The 23,572-nt window shown below is 38.8% G+C and overlaps 1 protein-coding gene across 1 annotated transcript in view; it reads left to right on the top strand.

The window, feature by feature from the left end:
• Nucleotides 1-23,572, top strand: part of DNAH10 (dynein axonemal heavy chain 10) — a 140,931-nt gene that overhangs the window by 1,331 nt on the left and 116,028 nt on the right. Inside the window, exons 3-13 of the mRNA XM_056534241.1 lie at nt 5,621-5,734; nt 6,994-7,139; nt 9,090-9,198; nt 9,395-9,510; nt 13,171-13,399; nt 13,514-13,671; nt 15,480-15,710; nt 15,804-15,994; nt 16,176-16,374; nt 21,283-21,477; nt 21,587-21,757. Of these exons, the coding sequence (XP_056390216.1) occupies nt 5,621-5,734; nt 6,994-7,139; nt 9,090-9,198; nt 9,395-9,510; nt 13,171-13,399; nt 13,514-13,671; nt 15,480-15,710; nt 15,804-15,994; nt 16,176-16,374; nt 21,283-21,477; nt 21,587-21,757 (1,859 nt within the window). The remainder of the gene's footprint in view (nt 1-5,620; nt 5,735-6,993; nt 7,140-9,089; nt 9,199-9,394; nt 9,511-13,170; nt 13,400-13,513; nt 13,672-15,479; nt 15,711-15,803; nt 15,995-16,175; nt 16,375-21,282; nt 21,478-21,586; nt 21,758-23,572) is intronic.

Below are 23,572 nucleotides of genomic sequence, written 5' to 3'. Positions count from 1 at the left end.
TGTTCTATACTATAATGTGTCTTACTATATACAGTATACGGTATTACTAAACCCTGTTTATTATTATGCTGAACTGCTTATTTCTATTATTACACTACACTATAAAGCAGTGTTTGTTTTCTAACCTGTGGCTGTCCAGCAAAACTACAACTACAACCATTGGACATGATAGGAGTTGTAGTTGTGCAAAAGCTGGACAGCCACAGATTGGGGAATGCTGCTATTATGTGTATTATACTATACTGTTAATTGTTCTTTATTATAATGTGTATTATTACACTATACTGTTTATTGTACTATATTATAATGTGTATTATTACACTATCCTGTTTATTGTACTATATTATAATGTGTATTATTACACTATACTGTTTATTATACTATATTATAATGTGTATTATTATACTATACTGTTTATTATACTATATTATAATGTGTATTATTACACTATACTGTTTATAGTACTATATTATAATGTGTATTATTACACTATACTGTTTATAGTACTATATTATAATGTGTATTATTACACTATACTGTTTATTATACTATATTATAATGTGTATTATTACACTATACTGTTTATAGTACTATATTATAATGTGTATTATTATACTATACTGTTAATTGTTCTTTATTATAATGTGTATTATTACACTATACTGTTTATTGTACTATATTATAATGTGTATTATTACACTATCCTGTTTATTGTACTATATTATAATGTGTATTATTACACTATACTGTTTATTATACTATATTATAATGTGTATTATTACACTATACTGTTTATAGTACTATATTATAATGTGTATTATTACACTATCCTGTTTATTGTACTATATTATAATGTGTATTATTACACTATACTGTTTATTGTACTATATTATAATGTGTATTATTACACTATACTGTTTATAGTACTATATTATAATGTGTATTATTACACTATCCTGTTTATTGTACTATATTATAATGTGTATTATTACACTATACTGTTTATTGTACTATATTATAATGTGTATTATTACACTATACTGTTTATAGTACTATATTATAATGTGTATTATTACACTATACTGTTGTACTATATTATAATGTGTATTATTACACTATACTGTTTATTGTACTATATTATAATGTGTATTATTACACTATACTGTTTATTGTACTTTATTATAATGTGTATTATTACACTATACTGTTTATTATACTATATTATAATGTGTATTATTACACTATACTGTTTATTGTACTTTATTATAATGTGTATTATTACACTATACTGTTTATTGTACTATATTATAATGTGTATTATTAGACTATACTGTTTATTGTACCATATTATAATGTGTATTATTACACTATACTGTTTATTGTACTATATTATAATGTGTATTATTACACTATACTGTTTATTATACTATATTATAATGTGTATTATTACACTATACTGTTTATTGTACTATATTATAATGTGTATTATTACACTATACTGTTTATTGTACTATATTATAATGTGTATTATTACACTATACTGTTTATTGTACTATATTATAATGTGTATTATTACACTATACTGTTTATTGTACTATATTATAATGTGTATTATTACACTATACTGTTGTGCTATATTATAATGTGTATTATTACACTATACTGTTTATTGTACTATATTATAATGTGTATTATCACACTATACTGTTGTACTATATTATAATGTGTATTATTACACTATACTGTTTATTGTACTATATTATAATGTGTATTATTACACTATACTGTTTATTGTACTATATTATAATGTGTATTATTACACTATACTGTTTATTGTACTATATTATAATGTGTATTATTACACTATACTGTTGTGCTATATTATAATGTGTATTATTACACTATACTGTTTATTGTACTATATTATAATGTGTATTATTACACTATACTGTTTATTGTACTATATTATAATGTGTATTATTACACTATACTGTTTATTGTACTATATTATAATGTGTATTATTACACTATACTGTTGTGCTATATTATAATGTGTATTATTACACTATACTGTTTATTGTACTATATTATAATGTGTATTATTACACTATACTGTTTATTGTACCATATTATAATGTGTATTATTACACTATACTGTTTATTGTACTATATTATAATGTGTATTATTACACTATACTGTTTATTATACTATATTATAATGTGTATTATTACACTATACTGTTTATTGTACTATATTATAATGTGTATTATTACACTATACTGTTTATTGTACTATATTATAATGTGTATTATTACACTATACTGTTTATTGTACTATATTATAATGTGTATTATTACACTATACTGTTTATTGTACTATATTATAATGTGTATTATTACACTATACTGTTGTGCTATATTATAATGTGTATTATTACACTATACTGTTTATTGTACTATATTATAATGTGTATTATCACACTATACTGTTGTACTATATTATAATGTATATTATTACACTATACTGTTTATTGTACTATATTATAATGTGTATTATTACACTACTGTTTATTGTACTATATTATAATGTGTATTATTACACTATACTGTTGTACTATATTATAATGTGTATTATTACACTATACTGTTTTGTACTATATTATAATGTGTATTATTACACTATACTGTTTATTGTACTATATTATAATGTGTATTAAACTATTCTGTTTATTGTACTATATTATGATGTGTATTATTACACTACTGTTTATTGTACTATATTATAATGTGTATTATTACACTACTGTTTATTGTACTATATTATAATGTGTATTATTACACTATACTGTTTATTGTACTATATTATAATTAGAGATGAGCGAACTTACAGTAAATTCGTCAATAACTTCTCAGCTCGGCAGTTTATTACTTATCCTGCATAAATGAGTTCAGCTTTCAGGTGCTCCGGTGGGCTGGAAAAGGTGGATACAGTCCTAGGAAAGAGTCTCCTAGGAATCTGTCCACCTTTTCCAGCCCACAGGAGCACCTGAAAGCTGAACTAATTTATGCAGGATAAGTCATCAACTGCCGAGCCGAGAAGTTCGTGACCAATCGAATTTACTATAAGTTCGCTCATCTCTAATTATAATGTTTATTATTACACTATACTGTTTATTGTACTATATTATAATGTGTATTATTATACTATACTGTTTATTGTACTTTATTATAATGTTTATTATTACACTATACTGTTTATTGTACTATATTATAATGTGTATTATTATACTATACTGTTTATTGTACTTTATTATAATGTTTATTATTACACTATACTGTTTATTGTACTATATTATAATGTGTATTATACTATACTGTTTTGTGTACTATATTATAATGTGTATGATTACACTATACTGTTTATTGTACTATATTGTAATTTGTATTATACTATACTGTTTTTTTTACTATATTATAATGTTTATTATACTATACTGTTTATTGTACTATATTAGAATATGTATTATTATACTATTATGTTTATTGTACGTTATGCTATTGTCTACTATTATAGCATGTTCATTATACTATAGTGATACAGACTGCTACAGAACAGACTTTAGAACACTAAATTCCAAGCGGCCACACCTATTATGTCCACCACAAATTATATGCATAATGCCGGGACACTGGTTATGGACATGTATATAATGCCATTATATGCAACTTATTCTAAACACTTATGGGGAGATTTATCAAAACCTTTTTTATCAAAAAGTTGCTGAGTTGCCCATAGCAACCAATTAGATTGATTCTTTCATTTTTGAAAAGTCCTCTAGAAAATGAAAGAAGTGATCTGATTGGTTGCTATGGGCAACTCAGCAACTTTTCCTCTGGACAGTTTTGGATAAATCTCCCCCTTAGATTATATACCAAAAACCAAGTTGCACTTTTCAGAAGTAAAATATAGATTTCCTTATTTCATCATTTAAAAAAACCCACACAATACATATAGTTAATCTAGATGTTTAAAAATGGTTCAGACAAACAAAGCCAGTGCAACGCCATATGTAAACTATAAACACATTATACCTAGTGGGTACAGCTTATCCTCTATTTATAGAATACAAGCAGGTAGTATTAATATAGGGCGAGGGCAGATCAGGATATGAGAAATGATGTCTCACTAGTGGAGGGTCTACCACATAGACAACCATTATATACCTGATAAACACCCAACTTTCCTACATATAAAAGAGCAGTTGCTCGTTGGATAACTCACTCATACTAAGTTTGGCGCTGCTTACTTACGGATACAGAACAGATTTGCCTACAATAACCTGTGCGTTGTTGGACTATGGGATTTAAGCCCAGAGTGCCAGGGCCCCACTATTGCTTAGTAAGTATATACAAGGAAGAGAAGCAAAGTCCGATACGATTCAAAGTAAACTAACACATATTTAGGTTTTCTATATAAAAGGCAATATATATATATATATATATATATATATATATATATATATAGATATATATATATATATTTAATGTGCATAGAAGATAAGCTCAAAAGCAAAGTACCCGCACTCACCATTAGATTAGCGACAACCAGCTCCTAAGGATATATGATGGTTAGACCAGCGGAACGGGGACCATGCTGTAACGGGCGCTCAGGAGTGAGGCGATAACCGGTTATTTTGCGCTATATGCGCTTCATCCGGCCTCTGATAATAAATATATATATTTAAAGTGACATGTAAAAATTTCTGATTGGTCTGAGTATCAGTGCTGACCAATCAGGACAATGACCCAGGAGATGTGGGTGACATTGCTGTTCACTCGCCAACTCGTAGCGATCTTAATTATAGGTCTATGGAGAAGTGAAACAAACATTGCTACAAGCCAGGGAGTGAATAGCAATGCCGCGCACTTGTCACCGCTTGTTGTCCTGATCAGTTTCCTGATTGGTCCAACAGTGTCCACTAACAGTGCCCAATAGAGCCCACAGGCTTTAATGGGTCCCCTCAGGTTTCCAGCATATGAAGGAACCAGCACAGCTATTATTTACGTGTATTTTTTCCAGACAAAATAGTGCTTTGTGCTGCGCCATTTTGGCCTGTGTCCTGTAGGGCAGTGGTCTTCAACCTGCGGACCTCCAGATGTTGCAAAACTACAACTCCCAGCATGCCCGGACAGCCAACGGCTGTCCGGGCATGCTGGGAGTTGTAGTTTTGCAACATCTGGAGGTCCGCAGGTTGAAGACCACTGCTGTACGGAGTCATCAGTACAGGTTTCGGTGCAGATGTGAACATAGCCTTAATGTAGAAGGGATGAAATTTGGAGAGAAAACCATCCCCAAAATTTTGCTGCGGATTTACTGCAGATCTGTGGTGGAAAGATCTGTCATGTCTATTTGTACCCTACGGGGTGCAGGGACTGCAAAAAGGGTCTGGAACCAAGAATAAAATAACAATAGTAAGTTTTATGAATTTACATTTTGGCAACAAATAAATAACTTTTTATATCCTTGAGAAAAAAAAACAATTAAAAAAAGTATAAAATATATTATCTAAAACATTAACCTATTTGCCATTTAGTTTTAACCATATATTTTTTTTTCTAGAACCTGAAGAACAAGAAGCTCAAAACAATATTCCACATGAAGATGATGATAGCAACCCAGCAGAATTGAGCATAGAGTCAGCTGACACAAACTCACTAGAGCCATCTAGTGGCAGTAAGTAAAAAATAATCTGTGTGCTGCCATGCAGCTTGACTGCTTCTGTAAATAAACCATTTGTAAAATAGGCGACTGTTGTCCGGTGTCAGTAATATCATGTAAATTCATCTGTGTGTTTTTAAGCTAGGATTCTTGTGTACTTTATGTAGTATAGGAAGTTGTCAATTCTGTAACATACATACTTTTTTTTGCTATAAGTATCTTGTTATTTTTCCTCTTCTTGTCTTTTGTGTTACACTAGTATTGTGTTTAAGAAACTACAAAAGAAGGTGTATAGTGACCAGATAAAGGTACAAAATGAATTTTATTAAACATATATGCACAAAAATACAGACATTCAAAAACACCAAAAAAATAAATAAAATAAAAAAACCTAAAAAAAGATAAGGTATAACCGGTAGCAAAGTGCAGGAGGACGGACTAAGAGGAGGCTACACACTTGGCAAAATACAGCTCAGTAGCTGAGGTAGATAGAATTCAGGGTATTTCATAAGGCATAAAATAAATATATCATTGCATAGGTAGGGTAAGGTGCAAATAGTACAGTACACAGAAAGGGGTCAATGGTTGCCATCCATGGTGAGTACATAATGTGCAGAATACAGAGGTAGAAATGCAAAAATACACTGAATAAAGTGAAGGTAAGTTACCACAGTGGGGCTAGGTCTAAACGTGGGCCTCCGCCACCCGACGTTTCTCTGTGTGTGACACCCCGGAAGAAGCTCCTCAGAGAAACGTCGGGTGGCGGAGGCCCACGCTCAGACCTAGCCCCACTGTGGTAACTTACCTTCACTTTATTCAGTGTATTTTTGCATTTCTACCTCTGTATTTTGCACATTATGTACTCACCATGGATGGCAACCATTGACCCCTTTCTGTGTACTGTACTATTTGCTCCTTACCCTACCTATGCAATGATATATTTATTTTATGCCTTATGAAATACCCTGAATTCTATCTACCTCAGCTACTGAGCTGTATTTTGCCAAGTGTGTAGCCTCCTCTTAGTCCGACCTCCTGCACTTTGCTACCGGTTGTATCTTATCTTTTTTTAGGTGTTTTTAAATGTCTGTATTTTTGTGCATATGTTTAATAAAATTCATTTTGTACCTTTATCTGGTCGCTATACGCCTTCTTTTGTAGTTTCTTATTAGCAGTGGTCTGGGTGTAGACTGTTTCATTAACTTGGGACTTATGTGTCATATAGTATTGCTTTTAACCTACCAGCCAATAAACCAAAGATGCTTTAAATTTAGAAAAAGAAGAGACTACGGACGTACTAAGCCTACAAGTAGACACAGATGGAAAAGCAGAGGCATATATCCCTTTGGGGACTGAAACTGGTCCAGAATCAAGCCAAGAAGAAGCTCTTGAAGATATTGTTGTTCCTGTTAAACACACCGTAAGACTAGATTACTCTGCCTTTTTTCCGATTGGAGTACTCAATGTTTTTCTTTTATTGATGTGAGTTACATGGATTTATATTTAGGCAACCAAGACAGTATTAAGCAATAACAATACTGTTGTGGTTATTATGTATTTTTATACTGGAGACCTACACCAATCAACTATAACAGTCAGTTTTTAAAGTTAAAGGAATGAATGCAAAAAAAAATAGGCAAGTATAAGGATCTGAATGACTTTCACAAATTGTGATAGGTAGATGACTAGGTCAGGTCATGGAGTAGTTAGTATTAACAAAAGTAGTTCAGAGAAGGACACTCAGTGATCTACATGTACCCTTAAAGGGGTACTCCGGTGAAAAACTTTTTTTTCAATTGGTGTCAGAAAGTTAAACAGATTTGTAAATTAGAAAAGAATAATTGTCCAGCGCTGGGCTTGCAGGTAAAAGCTTGCTTTTATTTAGAAAATCCGACAGAAAACACTTGACAGAGGACAATGTCTGTAGTGCGAATCATACAAATTAAAATACACAAATGCTGGGTCACATGACCCGGTACGTCATTAGTTACTTAGCAAATATATAAAATGAGACAAATGGAAAATCCGTAATGGAAGTGATCACTGCGTCCAAAATAGGTGGAGTGAACCAAGCACCGGAGAAATTCGAATGCAGATATGTCCTAAAAATAATCCAACAATTTGAAAATTACTTCTATTAAAAAAATCTTAATCCTTCCTGTACTTATTAGCTGCTGAATACTACAGTGGAAATTCTTTTCCGTTTGAAACACAGAGCTGTCTGCTGACATCATGAGCATAGTGCTCTCTGCTGACATCTCTGTCCATTTTAGGAACTGTCCAGAACAGCATATGTTTGTTATGGAGATTTCCTTTTACTCTGGACAGTTCCTAAAATGGATAGAGATGTCAGCAGAGAGCACTGTGCTTGTGATGTCAGCAGAGAGCTCTGTGTTTCAAAAAGAAAAGAATTTCCGCTGTAGTATTCAGCAGCTAATAAGTACAGGAAGGATTAAGATTTTTTAATAGAAGTAATTTACAAATCTGTTTAACTTTCTGGCACCAGTTGATTTAAAAAAAAAAAAGTTTTCCATGGGAGTACCCCTTTAAAGTGGTCCTCCGCTGCACAGCTTTTGGAACAAAATGTTCCGAATGCTTAGAGCTGGCGCCGGAAGCTTGTGCCGTCATAACCCCGTCCCCTCATAACGTCACGCCCCGCCCCCTCAATGCAAGTCTATGGGAAGGGGCGTGACAGCCCCGTCCCCTCATGACGTCACGCCCCGGCCCCTCAATGCAAGTCTATGGGAAGGGGCGTGACGGCTGTCACTCCCCTTCCCATAGACTTGCATTGAGGGGTTGGGGCGTGACGTCATGAGGGGATGGGGCTATGACGTCACAAGCTCCTGGCGCCGGCTCTAAGTGTCTGGAACATTTTGTTCCAAACACTGAGCAGCGGAGAACCCCTTTAACTCCTAAAACGGTTGTTCAATCCCCTGGCTTCTGCATCGGCAAGTGTCCAGGAGACATTCTCTCATTGTTTAGTGCATGGAGCTCCCTGGATTGAGTTCCTTCACAGAGTCCAATCAGAAGACCTCTAGAGCTGTCAGTCATAGCTGAGAGGAGGGCTGGGAAAGCTCTCAATTCAGGGCACCTCGTACCTAACAAGAAGAGCCCTCCTTCCAGGCACTTCCATGGTAACAGCTGGGAGATTAAACAACAGTTCGTGGTCATGCAAGCTACATGACTGATATATCATGCATGGTTCCACTACCTGACCTCTGTATAGGGCTGCAGGCAGTTTTGATGGATTGCATTTTATATAGATGTTATAAAACATGTTTTTACTTTTTAGGAGCTAGGTCCATCAATTGTATTACTACTATTTCTTCATTATGCAATTTATGTTTATTATGCTTATTATTCAATACAGAAAACCATCAAGCAAAAGGTCAGCCGTACTGTTCTACATGTCTCCTTTAACTGCATCCCACAAGAGCTTGCAGGATCTCATGCCTTGTTTTTCCTGCGTAATACACAAGGTATAGCATTTCTATGCCTTATACTTGTATATTGGTGAACATAATGATTTACAGCTTAACTCCAAATTGTTGGGAAAATGCAAATATGTCCCAAAAGGGGTGCTTCTGTAAGAGTTCCTGGATAGATCGGGCTTAATATCTTTGATGTAAATTCACTCTGTTGAGATCAATATATTTATGAACTGCTTCTCTGTAGAAACCATTTCAGAGCCCAATGATATGGTGGAAGCCAATGATGTCATGCCGATGTTCTTGGAGTATGGATTTCTCAATGGACATTGTCTTCTCATGCTGAAACAAGTATTCTCACAGGTATTTCCAAATACAATGTACACAGTTGTACCGATATTCAATCAGCGTTCAGTCTTAAACCACCTCCGCCTATAGAGTTCTACCACGCTCTGGATAGCAAACTTGCGGCAAACAACTGCAGAGTAAATGGCAACATGATTTCATCCATAGTAAAGGTAAGGAATTCACAGACCTTTTTTCTTTCATCAATTCAGGCACATGTTAAATAGGATAGGAGCACTGAGTCAATTCATCCACGTCCATAGCTTGGTCTGACGCTACGTTTCAGGAAGAATCCCCTTAATCAACCGTAGCGTCGGACACAGATAAGGACATGGAGGAATTGGCTCTGTGCTCCTCATAAGCAAATAAAGGTGAAAAACATCTGAACAGGTCTGTGAATTCCTTACCTTTACTACGGATGAAATTGTGTTGCCATTTACTCTGCAGTTGTTTTCTATAAATTCTCACAGGTATTACACAGCACTGTGCTGACACTATGACAGTAGTCCTAAAACCCCTAGGAATTGCAGACTGGTGGGTAACAAAAGCTGATATCTATGCCTGAATTTTTATATTATTTGCTTATTTTTGTACATTAAAGGGGTTATCCAGGAAAAAACTTTTTTTTATATATATATCAACGGGCTCCAGAAAGTTAAACAGATTTGTAAATTACTTCTATTAAAAAATCTTAATCCTTTCAGTACTTATGAGCTGCTTCAGTTGAGTTGTTCTTTTCGGTCTAAGTGCTCTCTGATGACACGTGTCTCGGGAACTGTCCAGAGTAGAAGCAAATCCCCATAGCAAACCTCTTCTACTCTGTGCAGTTCCCAAGACAAGCAGAGATGTAAGCAGAGAGTACTGTTTCCAGACATAAAACAACTCAACTTCAGCAGCTGATAATTATTGGAAGAATTAAGATTTTTTAATAGAAACAACTTACAAATCTGTTTAACTTTCTGGAGCCAGTTGATATAAAAAAAAAAGTTTTTTCCTGGAATACCCCTTTAAAGTGGTGGAAATTCACTTGAGCTCATTGGGATTCTTTGGGCTTTCCATTAGCAATGGTCAGTGTACATCGAATTGCAGATTAAGTGAACAAATCAATATTCATTCACAATTAGAGCTTTAATTTTGTGTTGACAAATGTTCTATAAGAATGTTTGTTTTCTTAAATACTTCAGAGTAATGGCCACAAAAAGTTAAAGGAAGATAGCTCTATTGCCCAAGTAGAATACATACCTAAGCTAGGACATGTATAGCCTCTTAGGGGGAGATTTATCAAAACCTGTGTAGAGGAAAAGTTGCCCAGTTGCCCATAGCAACCAATAAGATTTTTTTCATTTTTCAGAGGCCCTTTCAAAAATGAAAGAAGCAATCTGATTGGTTGCTATGGGCAACTGGTCAACTTTTCCTCTACACAGGTTTTGATAAATATCGCTTTTAGTAACAGACTGCAGGTACCTGTATGAATATGTGTTGAGCAGCGATGCTGAATTTTTTCATGTATTACATATGTAAAACCCCTTAAAAAGGAAAACTGTCAGCTTGCTCCCCCCCACACTAACCAGCAATACTGGCTGATCCGTTGGATGCTTACTGTGGCCGGATCCGCCCGGCCGATATCTTCGTTTTTCCCTATATGCTAATTAAGTGCTAACTGGCATAGGCAGTTAACTGGCACTCTGACGTCACCGCCGCCGGCCGCAGCGCCGCCCATCTCATAAATATTCCTCCCCTCCCTCCACCTCTCCCTCTTCCCCCCTGCTCTGTAATACGACGGAGAGGCAGAGGGAGGGGAGGAATATTGATGAGCTGGGCGGAGCTACAGCCGGCGGCAGTGACGTCAGAGTGCCAGTTACCCCGCCTATGCCAGTTAGCACTTAATTAGCAAATGAGGAAAAGCAGAGTTTTTGGCTGTATGGCGGGGCGGATACGAGCACAGTAGGCATCAAACTGATCAGCGTCCCCCACACATCAGCCAGTACCACTGTTTAGTGCGGGGGGGGGGGGGGGGAGCAAGCTGACAGTTTTCCTTTAAATATGCTTAGAAAGATTATTTTTATTAGAAAGATGACTCAGTACAAGTTAATGTGGCTTAACCTCTTAAGGACCCATGACGTATGCATACGTCATGGGTCCCGGTCCTGCGATATAACGCGGGGTCACACGGTGACCCCGCATCATATCGCGGCGGGCCCGGCGTCATAGTGAAGCCGGGACCCGCCTCTAATAGCGCGCGGCACTGATCGCTGTGCCGCGCGCTATTAACCCTTTAGCCGCGCGCTCAAAGCTGAGCCGCGCGGCTAAAAACGAAAGTAAAAGTGCCCGGCTAGCTCAGGGAGCTGTTCGGGATCGCCGCGGTATAATCGCGGCATCCCGAACAGCTGTAGCACAGGAGGAAGGTCTCTTACCTTCCTTCCTGCAGTCCGATCGCCGAATGAATGCTTCAAGCCTGAGATCCAGGCTTGAGCATTCAATCGCCTAAAACACTGATTGATCCATTCCTATGGAGATGGATCAATCAGTGTAAAAGATCAGTAAATGCAATGTTATAGCCCCTTATGGGAGCTATAATGTTGCATAAGAAAAGTGTAAAAAAATCATTAACCCTTTCAATTATCCCTTCCCCTAATAAAAGTTTAAATCACCCGGCATTTCCAAAAATAAAAAAAACATTATGTAAATAATAATAAAAATAAACATATGTGGTATCGTCGCGTGCGGAAATGTCCGATTTATAAAAATATACCGCTTTTTAAACCGCTCGTTCAATGGCGTACGCGCAAAAAAATTCCAAAGTCCAAAATAGCGCATTTTTGATCACTTTTTATACCACAAAAAAGTGAATAAAAAGTGATCAAAAAGTCTGATCAGAACAAAAATGGTACCGATAAAAACTTCAGATGACGGCGCAAAAAATGAGTCCTCAAAGCGCCCTGAACACAGAAAAATAAAAAAGTTATAGGGGTCAAAAGATGACCATTTTAAACGTATAAATTTTCCTGCATGTATTCATGATTTTTTTCGGAAGTGATACAAATTCAAACCTATACAAGTAGGGTATCATTTTAACCGTATGGACCTACAGAATAAAGATAAGGTATCATTTTTGACAAAAAATGTACAGCGTAAAAATAGAAGCCCCCAAAACTTACAAAATAGTGTTTTTTCATCAATTTTGTCGCACATTGATTTTTTTTCCCGTTTCACCGTAGATTTTTGGGTAAAATGACTAATGTCATTACAAAGTAGAATTAGTGACGCAAAAATTAAGCCATTATATATAATTTTAGGTGAAAATTTTTAAGAGTTATGATTTTTTAAAGTTAAGGAGGAAAAATTGAAAATGAAAAAACGGAAAAAGCCCGGGTCCTTAAGGGGTTAAAAGTGTTACCAGTGCCTTTCGAGTTTTGCTTTAAAAAATGATGATCACAGGTTGTTTCAGTAATGGGAACCCCAGTGACCTGTATTCTACATGGCAGCAAATGTAGAGTCTACTTACAGCCACCACGGAGGGAGAATTACATGATGCCAATTGGGTCCTCCAGAGAGAAAGTGATTCTTCATAGCTGATCTCTTGTATGACTCATAGACAACCAAAGTCAATGTTTTTTGTTATATTTAATTTAGTTTTTTTAATATATATGTGTGTAATGTGATTTGTTTCTGTTTTAGGTTTTTATGCCTCTGTTGTCTTACAATGAACACAAAAGCAAAGATATTTCCCTTCAGTTGGATCAAGATCAGAAAGCAGGATCCTCTGAAGACTTAAGTGACAAAGGGTCTTTAAATCTGGAAGAACCAAATGGGGAACTAAGAAGTGTACAGCTAATTCGAGATGAATTCCTTATGAATATGCAGAAATTCCTGAACCATATTCAGCAAACAATCCAGCAACTCGAAGGTAAGTGTTTGCCAGTAAGAATAAACTAGAGGGATATTTACAGAAATAAAATGTTAAATTCATAATATTTATTTTAATATAGGATTTTCTTTGTTTTCTTTTTATCAATATTAGGGGAAATTAAATTAGAAATGCCAGATGTGAACCTTGACATTGACCCTGCCATAGTGGCAGCAGATAAAGCCATTGTAGACAAACTTGAACAATGTGTGATGAATTGGCAGACACAAGTGTCTGCAGCTCTGGAGGAACTGCTGCAGAAGAAACCACAGGTATTTTTATGAAATGTTTTTTTTTTTTTAGTAATATCTTGAGTGTTAACATACTACCATGGCCCCCGGGCTGATCACACAACTTGCCTACAACCAATCCTCCCCCCCCCCCCCCTCGTATAAAAAAAAAAAAAAAAAAAAAAAAAAACAACAACAACACAATTTCTATAGTTCACACAGGGCTGGCAGAAAATCTGCGGTGTATATCATACCAGCAAAGTGGACAGTGTACCTCTATAGTGTAAACCTCAAACACATATAGGGTATAAGTGTTAAATTGAAGTATAAAAATACTAATGCACTGGGTACCAAACCCATATATAAGACAAGGTAATACCACAGAATTAACCTCAATAATACTGCTACCATGAACTCCCACTAATCACAATATAAGCTAAAAATACCAGTATACAAGGAACAAGTATCACATACATACTACCATTATACAGACCAAATATAGTATAATAACACCAAATATTTTTTAAATGTAAACACTACTGCCACACCATGACAACACATTGCCACCGCACAGAGAATAAATATTACCACCATGTGCTCATATTACCAATATGTCTACTCAATAAGGGACAAATGATAGAGCTACACCATGTCCACTTATTATCATTCCCCTAATGACGGTATAATATCACAGTGCTGTAACTGAATAAAAAATGCTTTGCAAAGACCAAGATTACCTCCATATGGTGACCATGTGATTACAGTGCAGTTAAATCCAATGACTTACTGGTGATATCTTATCTGATCAGAGTTGTTTTTTTTTTGTCATCTTCCCCATTCGGACCAGACAGTATGAGTGCCCCTTATGTCCCCAATAGTAATTAGCTCCTAATAGTACCCACACACAGTATTTATCCCCCAACAGTGCCCTCACAATGTAATTACCTCCTCTGAGAGTGCCTCCATACAGTAGTTATCCCCTAATAGTACCCCCACGCTTTAGTTAACCCATCAACAGTACCCTCACACAGTACATAGCCTCCTTTGGGCCAACTGAATGGAACAAAAGAAACTTACCTTTTTCTTACTCCTACACTGTGGTTCCTCCTCATCTTGCTTGAAGCACCCAGTGCAAGTAGCAAGATGATGTCACCACGCAGCCTGCATTGGATGTGACATCATCGGCTGCTCCTGTTTATTTTTAGGCTGCATGCCTAGACATCAGAAAATATGGGTCAAGTATCCCTGGATTCTTAAAGCAGGAACCACAGAAAGTCTAGGCGGTTTGGGAGACATGGACACCAAGGAGCAGTGGGCCCTTAGTGGATCCCTGAACCACCCATATTATAGTCTGCTACTGCAAGACCTGTGTTTATTTCTGACTTAATACTGGAAATGTATTATTCTTATAAGGACAGTACCTTTTTTTTAGAAAAAAAATCCAGGTCCAAGACTCGGCAGGAGGGGAGGGGCAGTCCTGTCTAGGCAAACAATCATTCCTAAAAGGAAAAACCATCCTTGTAATGCAAAGCCTTGCTGAGTTATCCTGAGTGACTCTCCCTTCTGACACATTGAGATGATGTCCCCTATGTGTTATACATGTGCTCTAATAGAGTATATAGACCAGGGTTTTCCGTAAGAAACTACCCACTTTAGAAAAATTCAGTGAATGACTGCAAAATGGAAAGATTTAAGCTGTAATAATTTGTAAACCTACTCTCAGGCTTATGGTGAGTGTACACATTTTCTATGTACAATTACAGTATTTTCAAGTGAACAAGGAATTCACGCTAAAAAGTCTGCTTGTTTTTCACTTTTAAGGTCTTTTAAAGGTTTTCTTCTGTTTTCAGGGAAAGGCTCCATTGGCTGAAATTGATTTCTGGCGGGAACGCAATGCTACTTTAAGTGCACTTAGTGAACAGCTAAAACTTCCCACAGTGAAAAAAGTCTTAAATGTTTTGTCCATTGCCGATCCTGGCTTAGTACAAAATCTAGATCTCACTGTAACTGAACTTGCAAAGTATCATGTAGAAGCTGCTGATAATGTTCGATTCCTAACCACTCTTGAACGTCATTTAAAGGTCAGTGTCTTAAATGGAATATCTTTACCAGCCAGTAGCAAACGGTCTGCAAAGTCCATTGTAGTCTAATTGTTTTGTTACTTTCTCTTGTAGAACTTAACTCACGGCACAGGTTTTAATGTAGTGTTCGATACAATTCCTCCAATGATGAATGCTTTGAGAATGGTGTGGATTATTTCTCGTCATTACAATAAAGATGAGAGAATGGTTCCTTTAATGGAGAGAATTGCCTGGGAAATTGCAGAAAGAGTCTGTCGAGTCCTAAATATTCGCAGTTTGTTTCGGTAGGTTATTGATCAGTATTTTGTCATTGGTTAACCTTGGATTCAATTGATGAGGAATAAAATATCATATAATAAATGTTACTTAATTTAAAAAAGAGACGTAGTCATTTAAACCAAATTCTACCAGATAATGAAATCTGGATTCACAACCTTTAAGTAATTATCAGCCGCTGTTTTATAGAGAGAACAGAGAAGCAGCGAAAAACAAAACTCTGGAGGCAAAGCGAACCCTGGAATTGTGGAAAAAATGCTACTTCGAAGTCCGTGCTAAGATTGAAGCCTCAGGGAGGGACCAGCGTTGGGAATTTGATAGAAAACGTCTCTTTGAGAAAACTGACTACTTGACCACTATCTGTCAAGATCTCTTTGATATTTTGCAGGTACTAATGTGTTTTCATTATTTTGATGGAAGCTAGATATGGTGAGCTAGTCAGCTATGGAAATAGAAATGTTCATATGGTGCAACTCTTTTTTTATAGTAACACTAGCTGAGTACCCGGCGTTGCCCAGTTTTTCCTTCCTAATCCTTGTTGGGAAGGAAAATAAACAAAGGAGGAAGCTTTTGACTTCATATCCCGTCCTCATATATTGTTGTCATATCCCAACCCCCTATCCCGTCCTCCTATCCCGTCCTCCTATCCCGTCCTCCTATCCCGTCCTATCCCGTCCTCCTATCCTGTCCTCCTATCTCGACCTCCTATCTCGACCTCCTATCCCGACCTCCTATCCTGATCTCCTATCCCGTCCTCCTTTCCCGTCCTCCTATTTTGACCTCCTATTCAGACTTCCTATCCTGGCCTCCTATTCTGACCTCCTATCCCATCCTCCTATCTCGACCTCCTATCCCTACCTCCTATCCTTATCTCGACCTCCTATCTCGACCTCCTATCCAGACCTCCTATCCTGACCTCCAATCCCGAACTCCAATCCTGACCTCCAATCCCTACCTCCTATCCCTCCTCCTATCCAATCCATCTATCCCAACCCCCTATCCCGTCCTCCTATGCCGTCCTCCTATGCCGTCCTCCTATGCCGTCCTCCTATGCCGTCCTCCTATCCCGTCCTCCTATCCCGTCCTCCTATCCCGTCCTCCTATCCCGTCCTCCTATCCCGTCCTCCTATCCCGTCCTCCTTCCCGTCCTCCTATCCCGTCCTCCTATCCCGTCCTCCTATCCCGTCCTCCTTCCCGTCCTCCTATCCCGTCCTCCTATCCCGTCCTCCTATCTCGACCTCCTATCTCTCCTCTTATCCCGTCCTCCTATCTCGACCTCCTATCCTGTCCTCCTATCTCGATCTCCTATCCCGTCCTCCTTTTCAGTCCTCCTATTTTGACCTCCTCTCTCGACCTCCTATCTTGACCTCATATCGACCTCCTATCCCGTCCGCCGATCCCGTCCTCCTATCCCATCCTCCTATCCCGTCCTCCTATCTCTACCTCCTATCCTTATCCCGACCTCCAATCCCGACCTCCAATCCCGACCTCCAATCCCTATCTCCTATCCCGTCCTCCTATCCAATCCATCTATCCCAACCTCCTATCTCGACCTCCTATCCCATCCTCATATCCCCTGCTCCTATCCAGACCTCCTATCCAGACCTCCTATCCAGACCTCCTCTACTGACCTCCAATCCCGACCTCCTATCCCGTCCTCCTATCCAGTCCATCTATCCCGACCTCCTATCTCGACCTCCTTTCCCGACCTCCTTTCCCGTCCTCCTATCGCAACCTCCTATCCTGACCTCCTATCCCGTCCTCCTATCCTGACCTCCTATCCCGTCCTCCTATCCCGTCCTCCTATCTCGATCTCCTATCCCGACCCGTAATATGTGTACCAGGTATTTGAAATATCTCCAGCTGTACGGAAGTTATGTGGGAGCATACATTTCCCATTGATTTGCATGGGACTTTAAACAAAAGCCCTGACCCTCACAAATGGGGGTAGTTAAGGGTTAAATTAACTATTCTATATTTTAAGTGGACATATAAGTAACATGTGACCAAGTATTATCGAAATATCTCCAGCCGTTTGGAAGTTATGCCGTAACATATATTTCCCATTGACTTGTATGGGACTTTAAACATAAACCCCGCCCCTGGCAAATGGGGTGGGTAAGGGTTAAATCGCCTATCCTATGTTTGTTGTTGACATATAAGTAACATGTGTGCCAAATTTCATGTTAATATCTTTAGCCGTTTGGACGTGATACTGGAACATACACACATACATACACACGCACACACGTTGAGTTTTATATATATAGATAGTTGATAATATTAAAAATACAGAGTCTGTTTAGTTCAACCTGTAACTCTATAGTGAACAAATGGCCAAAAAAAGTCATAAGACAGATGCCCCATCCTAAGGGAAATATTTTTTTCCAGAATCCAAATATAGCAACCAGAATAAATCTTAGGATCAGTGCTATATTACAGGAATGTTGTTGTTTTTTGATGACCCTGTGTTTGAAAGATTTACCTCTACCCTGGATTAGGCTTCTTTAGGTGGATAGACATCTACTCCATATAAGCACCAATCCCAGCCATCTCTGGCAGCCTCAAAAAAGGCAGGAGTAGACCACAAAGCTATGTTTTACCAAGTTTGGGAAAACCCCTTTAATTGACCGAACAAAGTGAGGACTACTGTTCCAAGGATTTTGTCTATGTGTATGTTCTGTGCTAACTTGAAAACTCCTTGATAGATTTGTCTCAAATTTAACGTAATTACATATTAGGGGTGGATATGCAATCCTATTTAGTTTGACTAAGATTGGTAAAGCAGAATGGGATGACTACCCCTTCATACTTTCTATATAGTACAAGTAAGCTCAAGTGCTGCCATGTTGGATCCATCCACTGTTTTAGGTAGTGACTGTTTATTGGTTCAGTCCACATTTAACTAAGATACAGTTGGGTCAGTTTATTAAATGGACTCATTATTGTAGGTTGTGACTGTGCATTGGATCGGTCCACATTTAGCTAAGAGACAGTTGGGAGTTAGCGAGAGGGATCCAATAAATGAAAAAGCAATCCAATGGACAAATAGTTTTAAAAAAAATGTGTGGCAAGACAAGCTGAAGAATCTGAAGAAGAAAGGACATGTAGACTCGAACAAATGAGTAAACAAAATTTACTTTAATGGGAGTTGCACAAACAGTGTAGCCCCACGAGCTATGCTGTATATGTAACTTCGGGAGTTGTGCAACTAGTAAAGTAAATGTCAGTTACGCAAATTGCGTAACTTACCCAAGCTTCTTTTTTTTTCTTTTTTTTTCAGACCATCTCCAGCAGCTGTAAACGGGCCAGAGGTGGCAGGGAAAGCAAATTGAGGAAATAGCTGATTTAAAAATTCACTATGAGGGAAAGCTCACTATTTATTTGTAAATACAATAAAGCCCAAAGAAATAAATAAGCTATACCAAATAATTGGTGCTCCAAGGTCATAATGCCTGTTATGTCATGCAAAAAAATGCATAATTATGTAAATATATAACATTTATTATAAAATCTATTTTATTAATGACTGATGGGCCGCATGGGTATTGTAATCCAATCAGATATATAATCATATATTACATAAAATAACAGATATTGAATAAACATGCGCACTATTGTGGTATACAGTGGTATATAGCTAGTAATAGATGTATTCTTACTATAAGGTCCATTATCCTTCTTCAGTTTGTATAATAAATTAAATTGTCAGAACCCGTAGGGTTAACCTACTCTGAAGGTTCTTTTGTTTTTGTTTGGCCCCTCTGTTTTTCTTTGTGATTAACATCTGCCTATCAGAGTCCTCTTGCCTGATACACAGGTGTATATAAAGAAGCTTTCACATCCAGGCTTTGCCTGTGAAAGAGTTCTACTCCTGTAGCTAGCATTATATCCTGTTATTACAGTTATCCTGTTCTCTGCTTGGCTTCTTGACCCTTCTGTATTTGCGAATTTGTACCTCGACTTTTGCTCATACTGACTCAGCTAGTGGACTCTGATTTATTGTGTGTGTTTGTTTAGATTGATTTCTGTTAGTTTGTGTGCCTCTTGACGTTTTCCTAACCCAAGTCTGTTTTTGTAGTTTATTTTGTTGACGGTGACTTCCGTCACTTACTTAGGAAGGGACCGGCACCATGGTTGTCAATCCGCTGTTTAGAGCGGGTAGGCAAATAGGCAGGGTCAGAGGGAGTGGGTGAGATCAGGGCTGCACTCCTTCCCTGCCCAGTTGTGACAGATATCTCCACTAAATGTAATGATATCCATTGATATTCCACTACGGTTAAAGTTCTTCAGGCATATGTATGCAAGTTTGGCAATGATATGCTACAGACATAACTAGGGAGTCCTCGTGCGAACAGACCTCCTAGATGTGGAATTAGAAAAGGTTACAACAAGTTCTTACAATTGAACTTAGATTAAATCCTGTGAAAGAAAAGGTTTTCCTGCTGCGATGCACTCTCACCATACATAGTCCGAAAGAAAGCATTGTTCAGTCATTAAAGTTAGGCTTTGCCCGGAGCTACCATACGTATCATTTTACCAACGCAGCAGGAGGCTGCTTAAACATCAGCTGTGCACAATCTTGAAATGTGGAGAACCCTTTACTGCCTAACTTCATTATGACCTTGGAGCACCAATGATTTGGTAGATATAGCTGATTTATACATAGAAATAAGGCTTCTTTCACACTGCCGTTAGCATATGGCAGTGTGACGGCCATCGGGGGAGCCGTCTTTTTCTCCCACTATTCCCGTCAAAGAACAACAGCGCCTGGCGGCCCCCATAATAGTAAATGGGAGCCGCCGGGAGATGTTGTTGCCGTTTCTCCCCATTGCTTCCCGATGCTCCCCGTCACAAGGACAGTTAAAGCCACTCAAAAAAAAGAGACTTTAATGGCCGTTCTCGACGGGGAGCAACAGCATTGTAAAACGGGCCCCAGCGGAGCCAGTCACAAGTGCTACTTGATGATGCACGCTCCTGGCCCTATACTGCTGAGGGAGAGTCATCATTGGCCAGGTCACCGCTTCAAAAGTGAAGCAATGGTCTGTAACATAGGAAGCGAGCAGACAACATGGGGGAGAGGAATGGCTTTATGTCCAAAAGAAAGCAAGTAAGGAAATTATTAGTATTTTTTGAAAAATGTTTAAATTGCTGCTTACTATATGTTCATATATGAACTTGCAGATGGAAATACCCCTTCAAGTAACATATTAAAAAATAATTAACTGTTAATAAAACTGTTTATTACTTTAAATGAATTTTTGACAAATTAACTTTATCTTATTCTTATACGCAGGTTGTAGAAGAGTTTTACAACATTTTTGGTCCAGAATTAAAAGCCGTAACTGGAGATCCCAAACGTATTGATGATGTATTACACAGAGTTGATGGTCTTATCAAACCAATGGAAGCCCTGTCTTTTGATCCCTTCAATATAAAATTTGCCCAACAGTGGAAACTTGTCATCGATGACTTTAAAAATGAAGTCCAGGTATGAAATAAATATATAGAAATGTTGTGGTAATTCAGACAACGGGGAAGAGCAGTACCTGAATGCGGGTGTTACCTGCTGACATGTTTCTGTTATGTGATATGAACAGGCCATTGAAGGAGAAGCCATAAATTTCATTGATGAATCATTCAAAACCCTTCGCTCAGCTGAGGCTGCGTTTGACATGCTATTGAAGTTTAAGCACATTCGCTCTCGAGAGGCCATCAACAAGCAGATGATGAGGAAATTTAATGCTATTCTTGAGCAGTATTGTAAAGAGGTAAGGAGGGATATCATTGTTGAAATACAGAGCATTGCATTATCATTTCATTATTTATAGTACATGTTTACCGCTCCTAGTGCTTTTTTGTAAATATATTGTCAAGTAAACATGTCTTTGCATTCATAGCCTACCAGGTGCATAATAGGTTTGCTATCATGCTGCCATGATCAGGCCTATAAGAAGGGACCGTGAGCTTTATATATTCATTTTCTCCCAAATTCCTTCTAATTAGTTTATACAATCCGAAAAATACAGAGGGGGCATTTTCACTCTGTGGGAGGACAAAGAAGGGAACTATTACTGTGGGGTACAAAGGGGATATTGTTACTTTGTGGTGGCACAAATGGGGGCAACTGTTACTTTAAAGTGTGCACAGAAGGGGTATTATAACTGTTGTGAGTGCAAAGAGGCACTATTAATTTATGATGCACACTATTGTGGGGGATCTGAGCAGGATGGGGAACTAGAATGCAGAGATACGTTGTGGCTGACAAAAGTGTTCATGGTGGTCTTAAAGGGGTATTCCGGGCAAAGACATCTTATCCCCCTTGTGACATCACACCATGCCACCTCCATTCATGTCTAGGGGATAAGAGGCACAGTATAGGCTGTAACACCCGGTGCATTGCCGTGGAATGAGATTTGCCATAGAATGAGATGGTCCGCCTCCATCACATCCTATTGGCTCTCTCTTGTCACGTGACATATTTAAACGTCACGCATCGATGCGCACAGCAGTGTCAGTTTGGCTATCACAGGGAGAGGATCTCCTCACCCTGTGATAGGTGAAGCTGTACGGAGCTCTCATGGCCTCTGTGGCCCCACAGAAGTTCACACATGTACGCAGCTCATACGGCTGCCTCATATACATTTACCGTTGATCCACAGCGCTATCGGGATCCCGATGCCCGATGGCGCTGTCATCAGTGTGCGTCCCCGCGAGCGCCCCACTCCCGCAGCTCTACTCCCCGTCCTCCGCAGCTCTACTCCCCGTCCCCCGCAGCTCTACTCCCCGTCCCGTTAACGCTCAGGGAGCGGGGAACAGAAAGTAGAGCATCGGGCGCAGGTTAAGTTATTCGCGTAGTGCTGCGCATGCGCAGTACTACTTTACCTGCGCCCGATGCTCTACTTTCTGTTCCCCGCTCCCTGAGCGTTAACGGGACGGGGAGTAGAGCTACGGAGGGACGGGGAGTAGAGCTGCGGGCATGGGGCGCTCGCGGGGACGCACACTGATGACAGCGCCATCGGGCGTAGGAATCCCCATAGCGCTGTGGATCGCTCCCTGAGCGTTCACAGGGGACGGGGAGTAGAGCTGCGTAGGACGGGGAGTAGAGATGCGGGGGACGGGGAGTACAGCTGCGTAGGACGGGGAGTAGAGCTGCGGGGGACGGGGAGTAGAGCTGCGGGGGACGGGGAGTAGAGCTGCGGGGGACGGGGAGTAGAGCTGCGGGGGACGGGGAGTAGAGATGCGGGGGACGAGGAGTACAGCTGCGTAGGACGGGGAGTAGAGCTGCGGGGGACGGGGAGTAGAGCTGCGGGGGACGGGGAGTAGAGCTGCGGGGGACGGGGAGTAGAGCTGCGGGGGACGGGGAGTAGAGCTGCGGGGGACGGGGAGTACAGCTGCGGGGGACGGGGAGTAGAGCTGCGGGGGACGGGGAGTACAGCTGCGGGGGACGGGGAGTACAGCTGCGGGGGACGGGGAGTAGAGCTGCGGGGGACGGGGAGTACAGCTGCGGGGGACGGGGTGTAGAGCTGCGGGCGTGGGGATCCTGATGACAGCGCCATCGGGCATAGGGATCCCGATAGCGCTGT

This window comes from Hyla sarda, chromosome 1 (genome assembly GCF_029499605.1).
Source record: "Hyla sarda isolate aHylSar1 chromosome 1, aHylSar1.hap1, whole genome shotgun sequence".
Classification (NCBI taxonomy): Eukaryota; Metazoa; Chordata; class Amphibia; order Anura; family Hylidae; genus Hyla; species Hyla sarda.
Note: the sequence above shows the minus strand (reverse complement) of the source record. Positions and strands in the feature narration are given on the sequence as shown.